General features: G+C 38.3%; 1 protein-coding gene across 15 annotated transcripts in view; it reads right to left on the reverse strand.

The window, feature by feature from the left end:
- The window catches only part of CAPRIN2 (caprin family member 2), a 37,318-nt gene extending 17,025 nt beyond the window's left edge, over nucleotides 1-20,293 (reverse strand). For 8 of the 15 annotated variants that reach the window (XM_049882764.1, XM_049882763.1, XM_049882762.1 and 5 more), the window contains exons 1-10: nucleotides 20,005-20,173; nucleotides 18,818-19,083; nucleotides 17,252-17,314; nucleotides 13,632-13,718; nucleotides 9,424-9,662; nucleotides 8,088-8,170; nucleotides 6,211-6,378; nucleotides 5,185-5,228; nucleotides 3,640-4,317; nucleotides 515-637 (exon numbers count right to left, since the gene is read on the reverse strand). In XM_049882764.1, coding sequence (XP_049738721.1) covers nucleotides 515-637; nucleotides 3,640-4,317; nucleotides 5,185-5,228; nucleotides 6,211-6,378; nucleotides 8,088-8,170; nucleotides 9,424-9,662; nucleotides 13,632-13,718; nucleotides 17,252-17,314; nucleotides 18,818-19,069 — 1,737 coding nt within the window. In that variant the 5' untranslated portion in view covers nucleotides 19,070-19,083; nucleotides 20,005-20,173. Of the gene's footprint in view, nucleotides 1-514; nucleotides 638-3,639; nucleotides 4,318-5,184; nucleotides 5,229-6,210; nucleotides 6,379-8,087; nucleotides 8,171-9,423; nucleotides 9,663-12,241; nucleotides 12,349-13,631; nucleotides 13,719-17,251; nucleotides 17,315-18,817 lie in introns of those variants that run through there. The other 7 variants (XM_049882758.1, XM_049882766.1, XM_049882757.1 and 4 more) reach the window with 6 other exon arrangements.
- Nucleotides 20,294-21,176: the final 883 nt, after the last annotated feature.

Consider the following 21,176-nt stretch of genomic DNA (forward strand, 5'->3'; position numbering starts at 1 on the left):
TAAGTGGAAGAACTGGGATTTAACCCTAGGCCTAATTTCAAAGCTCAAGATCTTCCTACGATTTCAATACATCTTATTTGGCTATTTCAGGCCTCAGAAATATCATGCTATTCCAAAATTCTGGAACAGTCACGATTTAGTTAAGCATACTGTTAGCATTTAACTATTAATTTTGCACAAGTCTACAATCTTCTGGAATATAAACTCTTTGAAGACAATTAACGTCTTATAATTTTCTATACACACTGGCACCTATCAGAATACCAAGCACAAAGCAGGTTCTCATAAGTCTGAGTGGAAGCTACAGATGATCTTATTCTTGAGCACTTTACTCAAGGAACCATTATTCTCATTTTTTAGATATAAACTATGGTAGAGAGTTAAGTAACTTGCCTACGGTGTCAGAGCTGTCAGGATTCATACTCAGAATCTATGTACTTAACTTTATAATGCTTCAGATCAGAAATTAAGCCCCATGTATATCAATTAAGATTCTTATAAAAATGACTCATACTTGCATAAAGTTACAAGTTCCTTGAATCTGGGTCATCAAATCCTGCAGTTTTTCTTTCCTCAACACTGGATCCTTTGGAAGGGTAGAGGAAGAACCTACAGGCTGATGCATAGGCTTAGGCACCTGGAAAACAAACCCATAATATGTAAGAGTGGAACTGAAATTTAATAGTCTAAATCAGGAAACTTAGCTTATTACCAAACCAAACCCATTGCCCCAAGTCGATTCTGACTCATAGTGAGCTTATTACTACATCTTGATGAAATCAAAACATACAGCAATACTCATTTATCAGATTTATTTCAAGTAAAGAATTTCCACATGCATGCATTTTCCAAATAATTTAAACAAACTTTAAACAGCTCTTCCTCCTTTCAAACCACTTTAATGGTGATCTTTCTAAAACATAAAACATTCTCTTTTTAAATGGAAGACCCAGGAAAATAGAACTTCTTTGATAAGGGTACTTTCATACAGGCATCAATTACCATATTTCTTCTAGGAGATGCCACCAACCATGAGACACACGAGTGGTTTTTTTTCCCCAAAGAAAAAACTACCAACAAATTAAATATACATCCATTTTTAAGATGGATCTAATTTCAGAACGATTAATATGTTTAAAAAATATATACATATATCCTAAAACTGAAAAAACACATTTATTACAGTTTGTTATAAAGTAAGTATACTCTTGCGAGCTGCTGATGTTTACAAGTTTCTAAGTCCTCATGCAAGGAGCCCTGATGACACAACGGTTAAAGAGTTTGACTGCTAACTGCAAGGTCTGTGGTTTGAACCCACCAGCCACTCCACAGGAGAAAGACGTGGCAGTCTGTTTCCATAAAGATTACAGCCTTGGAAGCCCTATGGGGCAGTTCTACCCTGTCCTACAGGGTCGTTATGAGCTGAAAATGACTCAATGGCAATAGGTTTGGTTGTGGAGCCCCCCTGCTAAGTTGGAAACCCTGGTGGCATAGTGTTTAAGTGCTGCGGCTGCTAACCAAAAAAGGAGGCAGTTCAAATCCACCAGGCACTCCTTGGAAACTCTATAGGGCAGTTCTACTCTGTCCTATAGGGTCACTATGAGTCGACGGCAACAGGTTTTTTGTTTTTTTTTTGGTTCATGCTAAGTTGCTTAAGATTGCTGAACTTCCTGAGTTAGACCTAATGTTTATAGTTACTTCTTACAGCTGTCAGTCTCCTCCCCTAATTCACTGGGAAGTGGCACAGCTAAGCTTTTCAAAAGTAGCAAATAAAATAAGAGTTAACAGACCCCAAGTAAATATATGAGAGGCTCTTTTAGGAGGAAAGTATGAGCATTAGTGACTAATTTCATCTTACCTAATCTTTTGGCTTAGAACTGTATTATACAGCTGAAATTACAAGATGATGGAGAAACATATACTGTATTTTACAGAGAAAGTGTTCTCAGTCACTGAAGAAAACCCTTCAACTTCAATATGTTGTCTCTGTCATAAAAATAAATTAAACATGAGTTTTGACTTTTCCCTAAGACCCCTAATTTATAAATTCTATTCAGTGAATGGAAACCCTGGTGGCATAGTGGTTAAGTGCTACAGCTGCTGACCAAAAGGTCAGCAGTTCGAATCCACCAGGCGCTCCTTGGAAACTCTATGGGGCAGTTCTATAGGGTCACTATGAGTCGAAATCGACTAGATGGCAACGGGTAATACAGCAAATAACACGATTTCAATATTCTGGTATGTTCAAGTCTCAGTATTACTACACCTAGTGGGATTTTAACTTAGGTTTTTTTTAACAGCTTTAATTGAGGTACTATTTTTTTTAAGTTGGAGTTTTAGATTGTTTCTCAAAATGGTTGTGATATTACAATTACTGTTGCATGATGTATGATTAATGAAATAAGGCTATCAAACTTCTGCAGTAACAGGAAGAAGCTAAAATTAATATTAGCAATTGAACAAATGAGGGAGGAGAGCAGAATGAGAAATTCTAAAATTCTCTTCCCATAAGGTAGAAGTGAGTTCAGAGTAATTTATCCACTTATAAAATGAAAGGGTTTGATTTTCTTGAGCAAATATTTTTCACTGTTAGAGGGTCAAAATTTTTTCAGCAATCCTTTGGCTAAATTGACATGGAAGTATAAGGAATATCCCTATACAGAGATAGAAGACATCAAACAAGGTGACAATTTTTCATTATGAATAGTGATAAACGAGTAATTTATAATTTAACAAGAAGCAACACTATCACCTGTTTAGGAAGGTAAACTCATAATGAATAATCCTTAAATACTAGCATTGTATTTAAGGATTATTCATTATGAGTTTACCTTCCTAAACAGGTTCTTTAACATTAATAATTTGAGGCCTAAGTTTTAACTAAATCTTATACTTCAACACCTAGGTACAGAATGTTTAAAGCCTATAGTTTCCTGTGTCCAGAAAATTCTTATTTTGAAATGAAGTAATTCAGATCCTCCCCCCAACTACTAGAATATCTGCAGCTACTATGTACCTTCTTTACACAAGTAGAGGCTAATCTGAGTGGCTAGAAATGAGCGAAAGACTATGCAGAAAAATGCCTTCTGTCAGAAAAAGTCACTCAGAAGATAGCGAGTGAAACCTAACAGGCCTCTCACCCCATGATGTGCATTTACATTACCCACTTGTTCGCATTATGGTCTTATCTGAACTATTCCAGCATTTAAATGTCACATCACACCATTAAAACTTAACATATTCTAACCGTGAAAATGTAATCTTAGGTTAGGTTCAAAGAAAGACTAGGTTATCTTCCAATTTTCTAGAAAAAATAATAAATCTATCCATTAAAGAGTTAAGTGAAACTTTATACATTAACTTTTTTTTTTTTTTTTAAAGAGAACTAAAAAATTACGATTACCACAACTCTTTACTGATGCCTACATTAACAGAGGAGCCCTGGTGGTGTAGCGGTTAAGAGCTACGGCTGCTAATCAAAAGGTCAGCAGTTCAAATCCACCAGCCATTCCTTGGAAACCCTATGAGGCAGTTCTCCTCTGTCCTGTAGGGTCACTATGAGTCAGTATCAACTCAACAGTGATGCGTTTGGTTTCAACAGGTACATTGACAGAAGCAGACTAATACAGATCAACTCACATCTTTGGGTTCTGTATTAAACTTTCTGGGCAGAAGCTGGTCATTTGGAATGAGGCTTGCTGTAGCTACTCCCCAGGACTTTGAAGAAATCTGCGATTGTGGTGTTAAAGGGTGTTTTTTACTCTCAACATTGTTTTCCCAGGATTTTAGAGTCTCTGGCTGTCTTGAATCCTGTTCATCACACATGGGAGTGGTCCATGATTTGGTGATGGCCTGTTCATTCTGCTGAGAAGGGACCCAAGACTTTGGCATTTGCTTCTTTGGATCTTCTTCTTTCTGCAGCTGAACTGGCCAAGGCTTTGGTGTCTCCTGCTTCTTCTGCTCCTCTTGAATGTATCCTGCTTTGGATTTAGGAGTTTCTTGCTTCCACTGGCCAGGAGTTGGCTTGGGTTTAGAGGTCTCCTGCTTCTTCTGCTCTTCCTGCAGAGTGGACCTGAGTTTTGAAATCTCTTGTTTCCTCTGTTCTGAGGAAACTGCAGGCTTTGATAACTCCTGGTGTTTAACAGGAGACTCCCAGGACTTGAAAGATTCCTGTTTCTTCTCCTGACTGTCTGGTTCGGTAAGCGTATCCCAACATTTGGGGAGATTTGGTTTTCTAGCATAATCTTCTTCCCAGGATTGCTCTTCATCTCGTTTGTTTGAATAATCTACTTCTGTCAAGTAGCGTCTGTTAAGAAACTAGACCAGAAAAATAATGTGCTTGAGTCATAAAGTTAGTAGAAGACTATGGGGAATATTCAACTCTCTAAGTATTCCTACGTTAGTGTATTGGAGATACTGTACTATGATGAAACTTCTCTCTTTATCCTAATTTAAGAGACTGTCCTACATATTTGTTCATTCTTGTTTCCTCAATTAACGACACATACGTCAATGCTTCAAAAGTAGAAACTATGTTTGACTCACCTAAGACTGACAAGAACTACACGTCATGGTGCCACATTTGACTGCGTTTACCAAGGCTATTGAGCCTTTGCCAGGCTTAGGACCATTCTACCCACTTGACTCCCTTAAAAGTTAAGGCAGAACTACAAAGTTATACTGATTAACCTTAAGCCTCATTTTCTGAATTACCAGGCTTTTCTTTATGTCCCCTATATATCAATCATACTGTGCTTCTGCCTCTCCCGTTCTTTTCAGCTTTCATGAATTTCAATGTCACTTCAGTAAGAAAACCCTCTTCTGCTACCAATGTGAGTAAATTCTGGAGAGAGCAAAGTCCTACGCATCTTTAAGTTCTAACACAGGAGCCAATAACAACAATAAGTACAACAGCTAACACTTTAGCAGTTATTGTGTGCCAGGTCAAATTCTATAAAATTTAGAATTTAAACCAATTCCTTTAATCCTCACAGTAACTCCATGAGATAAGGATCATTATTATTCCCATTTCATGTATTAGAGTAACAGCAGAGCTGAGCTAGATATATTGCCCAAAGTCACTAAGCTAATAAGCTCCAGAGCCTGGCTCCAGAGCCTTGACTTTTAACCATGACACTATAACAAGTCTCACAAATCAACATCAATAACTTTCCAGTATCTTACCTCTTGTGGCTGTATCTCTGGCTGTGCAAGCTCCGCAAGAGACTCTGGAAAGATAAAAGGAATATTAAATAAGTCTAGGTAAACTATAAGCTTTTAGACTAATTACAACTGTAATTCATTCCAGCAATATATTTCTGAAGACTCAAAAGCGTAACAGAAAAAGAATAGCACAATTAAGTATATGCACGGCAGGCATAACTCTAACTATTGCTTATTAGCTAAAAACATGTAGTCTGGAATCAGCAGTTCTCTTCTAGAAGACACTTCGCTGAAGTCAAGTATCAGTTAAAATTTTCTTTCTGATCTAAAATAAGACTATCTCCTCTTACTCACAAACACAGCTTTGCGCAAGTCAGAATTATAGCTCACGTCCCATGGGGTAAAAATTAGTCATGTTAACTTGAAATAGAGCCCTTAAAGGCCTCTTACAAGTCATTTCAAGGTTGAGGGGTGAGGGGATAGCAGTACCAAAGCGCTGGGCTTGGTATTAAAAGCTAAGAGGAGGTGAACATGGGAAATCACTTGAATCCTCCTAGTTGACTACCAGAACCTTGCCTGGACTCCCTCACTAAAAGAGGTATTTATTAAGTAAATACAACCTAAGAAACAAATGCAGAAGTATCATTTGCTCAAAATATTTCTTCCTCAAGAAAATGGTAATTTAAGAAGTATATTTTCTGATTTTGGAATTTTTTTTTTCTAAATCAGTATTTTAACCTCAGGTTATTTACATTCATGTCCTAATTCTTTAACAAAGGAGGTTCATTCAAATTCCATAAACACCCCTTCTAACCAGTGTACTCTCTCGGCACGAAGTATAATCTAATGTTTCTGTTAAGGCTCTATCTGTAAATCATGATAATAAAGCCGAGAGATGTTTTCTAAGCCTACTCTTGTCCAGCAGCAAGTTAAGATTTCCATTCACGTAGAATCTAATGAATTAAAATAATCATTTCACAATAACTTGACTCATTTTTGATGTTAAAAATCGAACCACTTTAAAGAATTTCAGAGATCATAACAAACCTGACTCTTTGACAGATTCAGTTTTCAATAATTGTTTTTTCTTCTCTGATTTTATCAGCATTTCTTCCTCCACAGGTACTTCTTTTTCCTTAGCATTTTGAGGAACTGGGATACTTTCAAAATATCCTGAGTTCAGCAACTTAGACAACAGATCTTTCACGTGTTTGTCTAAGAAAGAGCAATTAAGACTTGGTTATCATATAATCTGATAGTTCGTTAAAAATCATAAGGAATAGAAATCATAATTTAATCCTAGTCATAGTATGTCATTACAATATTCTCCATTAGAAGGGATTCGGAGAACTGGTCAGTACCATGAGAAGTACTTGATTTGAGGTCCATTATTCCTTTCATAGGAGTACTATTTTGTCTTTCTTTTTTTCCAATCAGCATTAAGGTATAATTTACAAATGACAAAATTCACCCATTTTAAGTATACAGTTTTAACAACTGTATAGTCATGTTAACGCCACCAGAATGATGATATAGAACATTCTCAACACCCCAAAAAGTTCCCTCATGCCCCTTTTGCAATCAGTCCCCTTCGCCCAACCCATGGCTAACACTAATCTCTTATCATTCTAGTTTTGGCCTTTCTAGAATTTTATATATAACGTACTGTTTTTTTTATCTGGCTTCTTTCACTCAGCATAGTTATTTTGAGATTCATCCATGTTCTTACATGTATCTGTAAGTCATTCCTTTTTTTATTAGAGAGTAAGTATTCTATTGTACAGATATATCACATTCCGTTAACAATTTACCACTGACGTATATTTGGTTTGTTTCCACTGTAGTTATTCTAAATAAAGCTGGTATGAACATCACACATGTACAAGTACTTGTATGAACATGTTTTCACTTCTCTTGGATACAGGAGTATAACTGGTTGTATAGTAAGTGTATATTTAATTTTATAACGCCAAACTATTTTCCAAAGTGTCAGTACCATTTTGCATTCTAACCAAGAAATCAATTTTTAATTGTGATTTAAACTTGGATGAACCGAGCAATGTTCAGATGGTCATACATATTTAGGTATTTTTTTAAAAAGAAGCAATCACTAGTAATGAAAACATTTATCAGCTTCTAGTGAGTTATCATTATCCTAAGCTAGTACACAAAAACTATGTACTTCATGTTCAACACTTGTAGTTGGTCATTTTCCCAAAGGCTATTTAGGAAGCCAAAAGGGCGCTCTTTCTCCAGATCATTAGACAACACTGCTTTAACAGTCTATGTAGTCAAACCATTCGTATTTTCTTAGGCTGATCTGGTAGATAAACCTTGATAGTAACATTGAATGTATTTAAGATTCATAATTAAATGAGGTACTATTTCTACTATACAGAACAGGGAAATGAACCCCAAAATGGTCAAGCTAGTGTTGAAGCCAGCACTAGTACTTAGGTCTTATCCACAAATCATATTGACTTGCCATTTCAAAATTTTCCCCTAAATACCATTTTAGTGAGTACAATTACACAATAAACCTGACCTGTTGCTGTCGAGTCAATTCTGACTCATAACGATCCTGTAGGGCAGAGTAGAACTGCCCCATGAGGCTTCCAAGGCTGTAAATCCTTACAGAAGCAGATTGCCACATCTTCTTCATGCAAAGTGGCTGGTGGATTTGAATCCCTGACCTTTCAGTTACCAGCCGAACACTTAACCACTGTGCCACCCGGGCTCCTCCGATCATAGAATAGCTGCTTTTAACAGAACTAAACAAAGAGATTATTCTCCAGATGAATACAGTATTGTCAGACATGTAAGTTCTGATGGACTGACACAGTTTAGGCCCTCAATATCATACTAAACTTCTAGACGTAAAGTTTAGTATTTTACTGCATAAGTCCAGAATAGAGAAAACTCACATGTCGTTCCTACCACTGCTTTCTCACTACCTTCCAAAAGGTCCCAAAAGTACAAGGATGACTGCTCCATCTGGTCTTCAACACTGATAAGGAAAAGCAGCAGCAGAACAAGTGGCTTTAGAAGTACATATATGTGTGTATATATGTATATACACGTATATATGGAGCAGTACAATTGATGCATTATAACCCATTTAACAGTTAAGACATTCAAATGTTACTTTTGTCTTTTCATTCTTTGGAAACAAAAAACTGAAATTTTATAAAAGTTGACTGGTTCCCCATTTATGGGTTGCAAATGTAAGCATTTTCTTCTTAAAACAACTAAAATAAAGATTTTACCAAATACAGCTATTAAAGAATAGACCAAAAGGAGTCTGCCAATGCACCATTTGTTACCAGGAAAATGTCCTAGGTGAAAGAGTAGATTACTGGAAATCTTAAGAGCTGCATTAACTTTAAAGAAAGCAGCTTACTTTTCAAATTCGGTTTTGCTTACATTTCACATATTAATGTAAGCTACACTCCCTGAACCCACCAAGGTGAAGGAAGTACCGGATAGGTAATAATGATGGAGTAGACTATCAACATGAGAATAAAAAGATATACGGCTACACATACGTAACCAAGTTTTATTAGAGTTCTTCCAGATACAGGGCTGATTTCTAATAACATTTGAAACCAGACTGCTTTAGCATGACTACCTTAGACACAAAGTTGGAACACCTTGTATCTAATAAAAAAAACAAAAGCACAGAGATCTGTTAATTAGCTGATTTATCAAAGCAAAAACAGTAAATGGATAGCTGCAAGGAAAAAAATTCATCCGAAAGCCCCAATTTGCTGGTTTTACACTTTGAATGATTAGTTTTATTTCTCGGTCTTCATTTACAGCATAATAGGAACACCAAATAATTCTCACTTAGAAAGTTTAATCATACTGGCCAAGTTAAATTTTATTTATTTTTACTTAAGTATAGCAGGAGTAAGAAAGCAAAGACTCTCAGGTAATACCAACATCTTGAGATGCCTACCAAAAAAAAAGTCTTACGAATACACATAATTAACATTATGGTTAATACTTGTATGGTGTTAAAACCTAACGATCAGACATTATTTTTAAAACCAGTGTGATAATAAAGAAGCACCTAAATGAGACCATTCAAATTCACTTTCCTTCTACACAGTTCATCAACCCTGTCAAGAGACTGGGCCAGCCAAAGTCTCCCATGTTGAATCAAATTAATCTTTTTTCAGTTAACTACACATATATAACTAAAAAGTAAAACTAAAGTGTTACATGTTGTATTTCAGAAAAATGTCTTCATTACCTTACCTTAGACTTTCATTTCTTTCAGGGCAGGTCAGTTTTGAAAATTTAATGAGGTAGTCAAGTTCTTTTGAAGGCAAATACACTGCACCATGCAAGCCCCCTTTGAAGTCTTTCTGTACATGTTCCTGTGTCAAGTTCTGCAATACATACTGAACTTGAAGTATAGTTCTAAGTTTTTTCTTCTCAGCCTCAAGTTTTAGCATGTGCTCCCTTCTCTGGGCCTTCTTCTGAGCTTTAAGTAGCTGTTAAGACAAATGCCAATTAGGGTTGACAACTCTCCCTTATCACCCCATATTAGTGATTCCACATTTTACAAAGCCTAACCTCAAATAGCTGAGATGAGATGATATATCTCAGGAATATAACACTGAGTGGTCAAATTGACAGGTCTGTTTAAACTCTGCCTCCTTTTTCAGCTAAAGAAAGTGGCAATAAGTAAGTACTACATTGGCTCGTCTAAGGTAACCAAAGCTGAAACATAGGCAGTCCCCAGGTTACGAACGTCTGACTTACAGACAACTCATCCTTAAGAACAGACTGCCATAGAGCCCATTACGTTAAAAATTTGAGTTAAATAGAGTGGTTCACAAAAACGAACACGATACTTTGTGACTCTCATGAAAACACCTCACAGTTTGGAAGTGATTAAGTGTTTTACATGCATAGAAAGGTAAAATATGTACTACATACTAAGACAAGCATTTGACTAACTGACGCTAAATAAAAACCGTATGTGCCTGTTCCGTCTTACCTACAAATTCGGCTTAAAGACAAACTTAGGAACAGATCTTGTTCGTACTCCGGGGGACTGCTTGTATCTGACTCCCAACTCCAGGCTATCTCTAGTGTCTCTAATGTTACCATGATGAGAAGCACAGTATCAATTCCTAATGTCTATATTAATCCTAAGATTTTCTTTTTCCATATATCAAGCCTTTCTAGGCCAAAATTTTTAACAGAATGTTTTAATTTAAAGGTTTTGTTTGTTTTAAATCCCATGTTCCAAAGGAAGGATATTTAAATTAAAATAGTCAGTGTCCAACCAACCAAAGATTAGCTAAGACCTAAGGAAAAGAAAACCATACAGACATAAAATGTCTTACAAATGTAATCAGTCAAGACACAGTCACAGCAAATGTGTTTTTAAGAAAAAGAGTAGAGATATTTCTATAATAGTTTGCACTTAATCTAGATGGAGCTGTATCCACCAATATTCAGCTGACAAAATAGATATGAAAAATTAGTGGAACTTAAGTTAACCCTCAAATAACTTTATGTATGTGGACTGAGCAGCCCCCCGTCTACTCTAAGCTCACACTATTACCATCTGCTTCCACTAAGAAACCTGAAGTTCTTCTCCCTCATAGTTGCCTTTTTTATTGCAATTTTTCCATCATATTGGATATTTTCCAAGATACAAAGATCAGGAAAACAAAAGAAAATAAACCTAAAAAAACTGTTTTTCCTATAGATAGGTTAAAGTACTTTGATATAGCATCAATACTTTAAACTCTACAAGAGATATGCATAAATCATTAACAGACTGGGTTTGGGGAACAAACTTCAGGAAAAAGAATGATCGTGGCATTATAGATCCTTCCTAAAGGGTACAGAAGCAACTTAATTTTGACTTGTGCTACTGCTAGAGACAGGGGACAGTAATAGGTAAAGGTAAAAAAAATAAATTTGAGACTAGGAAACTGACTCATTGAGGGTTATATGGACAACCATATTTTCTCAGGATAGCAGAGGCTCCATAAGGCTTTTTCCAAGATCTCAATATGGCACTGCACCAACAACACTTAACAAAGCTATAGGACTCTTATTTTCTACCTGGGGAGAGAAAGGAGGAGGACAGAGGTGGCACTTTTAGCACTCCAAGACAGTGGGATTCTGTCTGACACAGTTCCATGATGGTACAGGGAAAGGCAACTGATAGCCAGGGCATCTTTGGGACTGTATCACATCACCTCAGATCTCAGTTTAACCAACCCAAGGCTGGATTAGGTGTTCTTATGGGTTCATGCCACCCTGAACATCCCCTATCGAAGGGTTTATCACACTAAGTGGTTATCTTTTTGTTTATCAGGGTCTGTGCTGGGCATTAGTGATACACTTACTGCATGCATCAAGAAGTATGATGCCTTTTAAATCATGATCAGATGTTATGAAGAGCCACTTACAACAGCCTATTTCTCCTTATTAATGTGGAAACTAAGACAACCAACAACAAAAAAACCCTGAATTTATCTCTACATATAACAAAAAGAGGAAAGCGGTTTAAAGAAAAATCAACAGCTTACATTCTCTTCTCTTCTTTTAGCTGAGAACCAGTTTTTTTAAGGAGGAGAACATATGAAGTAAACCACTGTCAATCAATGGTATTGAACAGCAGAATTTATTTTCTGAACCATGACTTAGAAAAAGAATTTCTACCAGGGACAGACCTCATCTCATGAAAACAAAGAATGTGGCTGAATTAAACAGAAAGGCTTTCAACTTCAGTTTGAAGGGAAAGAAGAAAATACTCCATAAACTGCAAAAGTGGCTATCATAAGAGAGATTTGACAAGAACTTTAGTAAAATTACTAGGGGAAAAAAAAAAAACAGAAAGGTTACTGGCAAGCACCTTTGGGGTCTTGATTCATTGATGCAAGCTCCAAAGTGCTTTAGCATAGCAGAAGCAAGTAAAAATCTCACAGTATCAATAAAATTTGGAGTCTGGGTTCTACCTTTAGACTACTGCAGTGGAAGAAAATGGTACAGAAAAAAGAGCACAGTTTTTAGAGGCAAAAGGTACCTAGGGCTGTATCTTACTTACTGGCCATATGATTCTGAATAAATTCCTTTTGTTCTGAGCCTCAGATTCCTTATCTGCAAAATGGGGCTATTTATATCCTAAATTAATGTAAAAATCAGGTGACTGGCACATGGCGTTTATAAAAATTAAATCTAAAAAAAAAGGAAAAAAGGACACCATATATTAGGTAAATAACCGCCTGAATGGAAAAGTAAAATTTGAGGATAAGGTGACTTAAAGAGAGGGAAGATTTTTAGTATTACAGAAGTATACTTCCAACTATCTAACAATGAAGACGTGAAAAATCCTTTTCATAGTAAAATGAACTGAAACTAAGTAAATTTAACAGATGTTGTGGGGGAAAAATAACACAGGTATGAAGGAAGAACTGATTTAAAATCACTGTATTTAAAATAGCTTAGAAATGTTTGAAAACTGTGGAAATAATCAAAAGTACTAAAATTAAGTGATGAATGAACAAGCTAAAACATGCTATGGGTGACAAAAAAAGCTAATACCGTTGCAGAACTGCAGTAACAGAAGTATTCAGAAAATGGAAGGTAGTGGCTCTACGCTACGCTGTTTTAGATCTGTGTACCACCTTTTAAGAGTTCATCGATAATTAAATCAGACATCCAGAAGAGAACAATTTATTGCAAAGATTAAAACAGTCGATTGTTAAGCCTAAATTTTTTTTTTATGCCAGAGGAATAGAGAACTCTAGTTCACAGTAAAGAAGGGAAAATATTCAAAAACTAGAAGAAAACATCTTATGAGGCATGTTCTACATCACAGGAATGAATCCACAGAAAACTTTCCTTAATTGCTGGAACATGCCCTTTACAGGGCCTTCTGATATTAAGATCCTGAAACAGTGACGCATGTTTCATTAACAAATGCTAAATATTTCAGATTAATTGCTGATTAAATTTATCAGAGACAGTTTGAATTGACAACAGAATGAGCCTAATAAGTAGTGAGATCAGACTTAACTCTCTCATTTAACATGAATCATAATTTTTGCTCATAATAAATTATCATGCCCTGATGTATTAAATACTAAACTTACAAGCCTACATTATATAAATGTGCAATCTTAATTCTAAAACACATTCAATAAGTATGCCTATCAGAATAGTTTTTATTCTTCTTAAAGATTTTCTATAATCCTATAGTGAAATAACACATTAGAAAACTAATATTTTATTCACAATCTCATATTTAGGTATCATTTGTGCTCTCTTTCAACTCTAGAAATCTGGAAAAACTTAGTTCTTCAGTAACATCCTCAACCCCTCCATCTGCAATAAATTATTCATGGGAACTAGATTACTACAGATCAACACCCTTATTAGACACATTTTCTTTAAGGCTGGTGGCTAACTGGTTTCAGAAAAGCAAACATACTCACTTCTTGGCTCAGTCCAGAAAAGGTTTTTTGAAGCTCCTTGGCAAATTCTAAGTTATGCAGCACTTCTTCATATTTCTCCACTGCTTCCTACCAAATAGGATTAGAAAACAATAATTCTATGATCTTCTAAGTACAAATATGTCAAAATACATGCCCCTTAAATATAGTGGAAGAGATTTAAGACTTTATGAACTAGCCACTCACCATATATATACAAAAAAATAGTTGCCTCTAAGAAAAAATAGGGGGAAAGAGCATTTACTACAAACTATATTTTTTTTTATATAAAGTTAAACTTAAAAATTCAACTTTGATGTTAGAAATAACACTATTTCTGGCATAAATCTGATCCCTAATTCCATCCTATCTATAAAGTATAAGGTCAGAGAGGTCTGTCGATTTTAAGAGTACTGAGCTAACAGGGTTCCTTTGTTAGTATTCATTCACTACTCATACGTACTGCACAAGTAGCAGAGTGAGGATCACACGGATGAAAAAGCAACTTCAAGACACTGATAATCCAGCGGAAAAAAACAGGGTTGTAGGCAACTACCCATAGCAAGCAAAATTAAATCAGTATTATAACAGAAATGACAAGCAACATCCTATAGGAAATCAATGGTGTAAAAAAACTTTTTTAAGATTTCACAGATGAATACAATTGATAATTAGAAAGGGGGTGTATTTTTTATGAAACTTAAGCTAACTCAAACCTACATGGAAGAAAAGGGCCAACCTGGAACAGAAGTAGATGCGAAACTTGCTCAACCAGATAAAGGCATATTATAAAGCCTCAGTAATTAAAACAGAATTGACAAAGATAAACAGACCAGCAATACACAATAGAAAGACCGGAAACAGCCCCACCGGAAACCCGAAAAAAAAAAGTGTCTATACTAGGCTTAAGTTATACAGAAAATGGGGGGAGGGGAAGGAATAAGGCTATTTGCTTATTTATACAGACTTAAACTCTGGAAGGATATATAAAAATCTACGAACAACTGTTACGTAACAGAGGAAGGGACAGAGGTGAGAGAAAAACTACACGTTTTTTAATTATTTCAACAGTTCTCTGAGGGGTAAGATTATAGATTTTTTTTTTCTTCTGACATATCTATACTTCCTAAATTTTCTACCTTAAATGTATATTGTTTGCATCAAGGGATGTGCTTTATCAAAAGTACCACAAAACTATATGCTCAATCATGTCTAAAGACCTAACATTCAATCATTCTATGTTCAGTAAATCTATATTTAATAAGTACTATATGGTGGTTTTTTTTTTTTTTTTTTATGGTGGTATATGTTATATAAATATGCTATACACTATTCTAAGCACTAGGAATTCAGCAATGAACAGACAAAATCCCTACCTGCATGGAGCTTACATTGTAAGGAAATGAGAGCGAGAAAAAAAAAAAAAAATTTGTAGTTTGTCAGAGAAGTTACTAAGCACTATCAAGAAAAATAAAGCTAGAAAAGAGACTAAGGAGTAGGTATGGAGGGGTGCGAGTATATATGGTCAGGATAAGCCTGAGGTGACCTTCAAATAAAAAGCTGAAGGAGCTTAGAAATTAAGCCATTTTGGTATCTGGGGGAAAAGCATCTCAGGCAGTAGGAACAGCAGGTGCAAAAGCCCTGAGAGAACCAGGCCTGTGATGTTTGAGGAACAGCAAGGCAAACAGTGCAGCTAGAATGGAGTTTGTAAGGGGTGGAAGTGTAGGAAATGCAGTGAAGATTAAAAAGGAAGGGAAGAACATACTTTGTAGGGGCTCATAAGCCCGATGGTGGGTTTTGAGCAGAGAATTGGCACTCCGACTTGCATTTAAACAGGATCACTGAGGCCACCATAATGAAAATAGATTGGGGAACAAGGGCTGGAAACAGAAAAACCTATCAGGGAGGTATTAAAGTAATGCAGATGAAAGATGACAGCATGACAGAAACGGGATTTATGAGAAATGGTTAGTTTCTGGATTTACTGTGAAGGTAGAACTGAGCAGACTTGCTGATGGGATATATGTGAGATATGAAAAGAAAAGAGATGAGAAATTCTCCAAAGTTGTTCGCAACTCCATCCTTATAAATGATCAGGCCAGCAACTGACATAGCTAAAGTTAAAAGAGGACCAGGCTTTTTTGAGGGGAGGGATGGAGAGAAATCGGGAGATATCAAATGGGCAACTAGACATATGAAATCTAGAGCTCAGAGGACTGATCTGAGATAAATCTGGCAGTTGTTAGCATATTACTGAAGAAATCCAAGTTCATATATCTACATGACATGTAGTTATGAAGACGAAATACTGAGATTAAAATTTCCTTGGCTATAGCTCTGAAATATAGCATGTCCTTGACATTTCTTAGAGAGCTACCACATGAATCACCAACACCCACACCATTCCCCATATTTACCCAAAATAAAAAAACACTACTATTAACAGAACATTTCCTTCAAGGACATTTACACAAAGAAAAGGTTTATTACTTTAAAAGTTAACTACTTGAAAACGAAGCCAGGTTTAAATGCTTTGTCCAGCTAAATTCTCTCACCATCTAAGCAAACAACACATCATTCTCACAGCTCACACAATTCAAATCTGTGCCTCGGAAAAATTATAATTTACTACATCACAAAAATCTGGGTCAGTACCGAAGAGTCCATATGTCAAAGGAATGAAAAGTCCTTGAATTACAGTATCTACGATACACAACCAAAAATTTTAGTTGAATCCTTAAGGAAAAAAATTTTTTAAAAAAAAACAGTAACTTCCAGATTAGTTGTGTCCCTCTTTAGCCGAGAAAGATAATCAGGTCAAAGTGGCAAATATCAATGAAGTATTTTTTTTTCATATTGCAAAAAATCTTCTTCACCAAATTAGATAAAATTTGTAATTGCCGGGTCTATCAAGGACAAGTTAGGCAATGTTCAAAAAAAAAAAGAATTGTAAGAAGTCTTTGGTTTACAGTAAGGTTTAGAAAAAAAGGGCCAGCTATTCATCAGATAAGAAGCCCTGGTGGCACAGTGGTTAAGCACTTGGCTGCTAACCGAAAGGTAAGCAATTTGAACACGTCGATTCCCCGCCAGAGAAAGACGTGGCAGTCTGTTTCCATAAAGATCTACCACCTTGGAAACCCTGTGGGGCAGAGTTCTACTCTGTTCTACGGGATCTCTATGAGTCACAATCAACTCAACAGCAACAAATTTTTTTGGTTTTATCTATCAGATAAACATGCCTCCCGGGAGAAGAAACTGGAGAAAGCCATGGCACGCTAAATATTTTAGAGCAGAAAGAGGTCAGGTTTATAATATTCCAGTGAAAACCTGAAAGCTAGAGTATTATTCTTTTCTTCATTCCATCCTAGGGTAAATTTAAATCTTTGTTAAATTTTAGTGATAAACTACATTTCCACTCCTGTTTAATAACCCCCACTTCTCACCATCTATACCACCTACTAGTGCAACAGAAATAAAGCCAAATCTGAGATCTAATAAGCAAAGAAGACAAAGTTAGTAGATTCTCACTCTTTTTGGCCTATCAAGTCTCTGGTCCACCAAATCCACCTAGAATTTTATTAAGTAAACCAGCAAGTCTTAACAAAGGATCAAAATCCACTTACCAACTGGTCTGGATTAAGTCGCTCCCCATTCTTCAGGCGATCCTTGTAATCTTCCAATTTGAGCTACAAAAGAAAAACTCGTGTCTACTATAAAAAAAAAAACTAAACAGTTGCTGTGCAGTCAATTCTGACTCATGGCGGGTGACCCCACGTGGGTCAGAGTAGAACTGTGCTCCACAGGGTTTCCAATGGCTGTATTTTCAGAAGTAGGTCGCCAGGCCTTTCCTCCAAGGCACTTCTGTATGGACTCAAATCACCAACCTTTTGGTTAGCAGTCAAGCATGTTAACCACTTGTATCTACTATAGTCTGACATAAAATTCTGAATAAACTAAATACCAGACTTTGTTTCTTATGAAAGCAAAGTTCTTAACGTCAACTATTACTCTGAGATACCATTTTACAAGTCAAGCAGCAACTGTAGATGAGTTCCAGCCAAAAAAAATGTGTACGTGTGTGTGTATAGCCAGTACTATGCCCCTACCCCAGAGGAGCTCAATCAGAGGCAATTTTGCTTCCCAGGGATATCTGGCAATATTTGGAGACATTTTTGGTTGTCACAACTTGGGGATATAGGGAGAATACAGAGTGCTACTGGCATCTTTGGGTAGCACCAGGGATGCGGGTAGGGAATTTATGCTGATCCAGGTACACTGGCTTTATCATACTTGTGATCAACTGCATGCATATGAAGACAACCAACAAAAACTAGGGCTTCAGAGAAACTATCAGTAACTAGCCCTTCTTCGAGAATCACGCTCACATACCTTCACTACCTTCTTAGCTTAAAAAAAGGAAAATAGTCAACAAGACTCTTAAAAAATCTCTTCACACCCCTCCATGAAAAACATCTTACCTATGCTTTAATTAGGTCTTAATAAAAAAATATTTAAGAGTTCTAAATACTATATGCCACTCAATCCTACCCGTCACAAGCAGGAGGGAATCATGACACAATAAAGCAACGTGCTATACTGTTTCACAGACTACATGACTCAGGAAATAAGGAATGATCTGGATCTTTACATCAGCATTTACCGTAATGTTAGGCTGACAATAACCTCTGAGTCTCTTTAATAACAAGGCTCTCTACAACGCTCTCACCTACCAATCGTAAGGCATTACCTAGCAACACAAAAATCAGTGCTAAAACCTTTTCTAGCTCTACCATGGTTAAAGCCTCCAGTGACTGCAGCAGCTGTACTGCAATATGAACTGCTGCAGAAAGTTACAAGAAAAACAAGCTAAAAAGTCAGGCCATTACTGGTGTATGAAAATACCACTCGATGAATTAATCTAACCTAAAATAACTAGCTCTTCACGTTTTTCAACAGTAGCATGTATAACGTTTCTACCACGAAGAATATTTTTATTCAGCTGTGTTGACAAAAAGAAAATGTTTAATACATCCAATATTTAGCCTGCCTGTTTGTTTTCAACCAGCTAAAGCCCAAGGTTAAATCTTTAGGAAGAAATACCTACAAGCCCCGATAGAAAGCAAAACCGTCAGTCTCTTAACCCTTGTTTAAGGTCATACATACACAAGGTTGGGGGGGGGGGTAGTTACCTTCTTTTTCTCGATGTTTCTAATTTTGTGTTTAAGGCATATGAGTCCATTATCAATATAGGTTTCATATGCCTGGGAAGGAGAGGCAGCCGAACTGAGAATAGAGTGCAGGGGACTCATGGCCCGCTGGCTTTCCCCATGCTGATTGTGGTTCACCTGGGGCTTGGCTGACTTCATATTTCCCTCTCTTCCCTCCTCTGAATGGCCTGAAGGTGACTGGTAACCAGAAGGGGATGAAGAGAGTTGCACCATTGAAACAGATGAGGCTGGAGAGGGGGGGAAAAAAGTTAAACATAAAAGTAGAGGTTTTCATTTCCCTGAAAAGTTTAAGCCCACTCCCTCAAAGTTCTCTTCCACAGAATTGAGCTCAAAACCATCCCACTACTTCTATGGCAATTAGTCCAAGCGCTAGCCAGTAAGGACAGCCTTTAAATAGGCAAACTCTACAATATGGTGGATGTTTCCAGAAATTCAATTTTCCAGTCAGGAAGGAAGATCTGCTAGTCACACAATGGCTTCAGAGCTCCACTCTCACAAGAAGGCACCACATTCTGAGTATTTCCACCGTCAAGTAAAGACAAAAAACGCTTTTCACGCGAGGGCTTTAAAACAGCTGTTTGAACCATTTACAAGATCTCTCACCACTAGCCCAACCTAGTAATTACCATTTAAAAGAAAATCGCGCAACACACGCCCTTCTTTTACAGCTCTCAATCATTAGTCAAACACCAGCTTCTCAAAGCTAACTTCCCTTTGGTCGCCCTGAGGCCTACAAGGCAAGTTCTTCACTACCAGACATTTGTAGCAAGGTATTCCTCCTCAAACTTCGAGGGTCCGAGTTAGTTTTCTACTGTGTTTTTGTTTAGACTAAACCATAACCACTCACACGCAACCAGTTTAAGGGCTCATTCTAACGAATCCTGCACTGCCCGGGTCTGTGGCCCTCGACTCTGCTTCTCTCCCGAGCACCCTAAGTACCCATCCACTCCCCTAAGGGGCATCCCAAAGCAATGCGTAACAGGCCCCATGCACGCCAGCCCTCCCATCAAATGCCCGCAGGGCCGCCAGAGCCCGACGGCGCAGACCCCCGCCCTTCCCACAGCCCTCCGAGCGCCTCCACGCTGCAAGCACCGTTCGGGGCCACTTCTGCAGGTGCCCTGTGGAGGACCGCCCGGAGGAAAACGCACCGGCCGCCAGCCCTTGAAGGCCCCGCCCGGCCCAGGCCGCGGGGATGCCGAGCCACCCCTTCACCTCACTGCGACGGCGGCAGCGGCGGCGGCTCCCCCCACCCTCGCTCGGCCGCCGCAGCCTGGCTTCACCTCCCCAGGCCGCCGAGGCCGCCGCGGCTGCCGCAGCTCAGGCCCGCCTTCGAAAGCTGGCGGGAGCCAGCGGAGCTGCGGACCTGGACCGGCGCCAACCCGCACTCGCGTCTCCTCCTCCTGCCCCCTATCTCCTCCTCCCGTCTCCTCCTCCTCCCCGCCCTGTGCGCCGGCGGCGGCTGCGGCGCCCAGCGCTCCGCCGAGTCAGCCGCTCGCGCCCAGGCCCGCCCTTTCCGCCGCGCCGAGTTTATATACGCCGCGCCCCGCCCCTCCCGCGCGCTTGCCCTCTGGCCGCCAGGCCTCCGCCTCCTTCCGGTGCCCCCGCCCCGGCCGCCGTCGGCGTCGCTGGGGCGTCGGTTCCAGCCCCAGCTGGTGCGAGAAATCCGTCGGGAGAGGGCGTGTTCTCCCCGTGATTGCAGAGATTGCAGAGCACCCAGGTGGGCCCGGGTGTGACCGGAAGGGTAGACGGGCCGTAAACCTCTCCGTTCTGTCCGTACTGCCCACCTCGCTGATTGTATCCAGCACCAGTTCGCTGTGCGACCTTGAACAGGTGATTTCGATCACTGGAAAAAGGCAGAGCGCCCTTTGTGGAATCACCAAATAAGCTTGAGACCTTGGTGGTTTAGGTGGGCACTTTTGAAATGCAGGGGCGCCTTTGCCCCGCAGAGCCCATCCTGCACAGTAGGATGAGGACAATCACCGCTCCCTCAGAGGAGGGCTCAACCAGTAAGAACACAATACTCAAGTCGGCATTACCATAAAAACGGAGTGGGTGACTCCGCAACCTTCCCTAATAGAATTGGGGTTAAATAGGCTGTGTTGTTTCTCGATGTTAAAAAAGATTAATTCAATGGGACTCAGAGAAAGCTAGGGGGGGAAATTTTATAAGGTTGCATAAAATTAAAGAGACCGGAAATATGAGTTTTTTTTTTTTTTTCTGAAGGAAGGATGGTGTTTTTTGTACAAAACGAGTAAAAAAAAAGGCAATACTTGCCAAACATGTGCCCAGCTATTACACCAAGTAAAATGTTTTTAGGTCC

This window comes from Elephas maximus, chromosome 4 (genome assembly GCF_024166365.1).
Source record: "Elephas maximus indicus isolate mEleMax1 chromosome 4, mEleMax1 primary haplotype, whole genome shotgun sequence".
NCBI lineage: Eukaryota > Metazoa > Chordata > Mammalia > Proboscidea > Elephantidae > Elephas > Elephas maximus.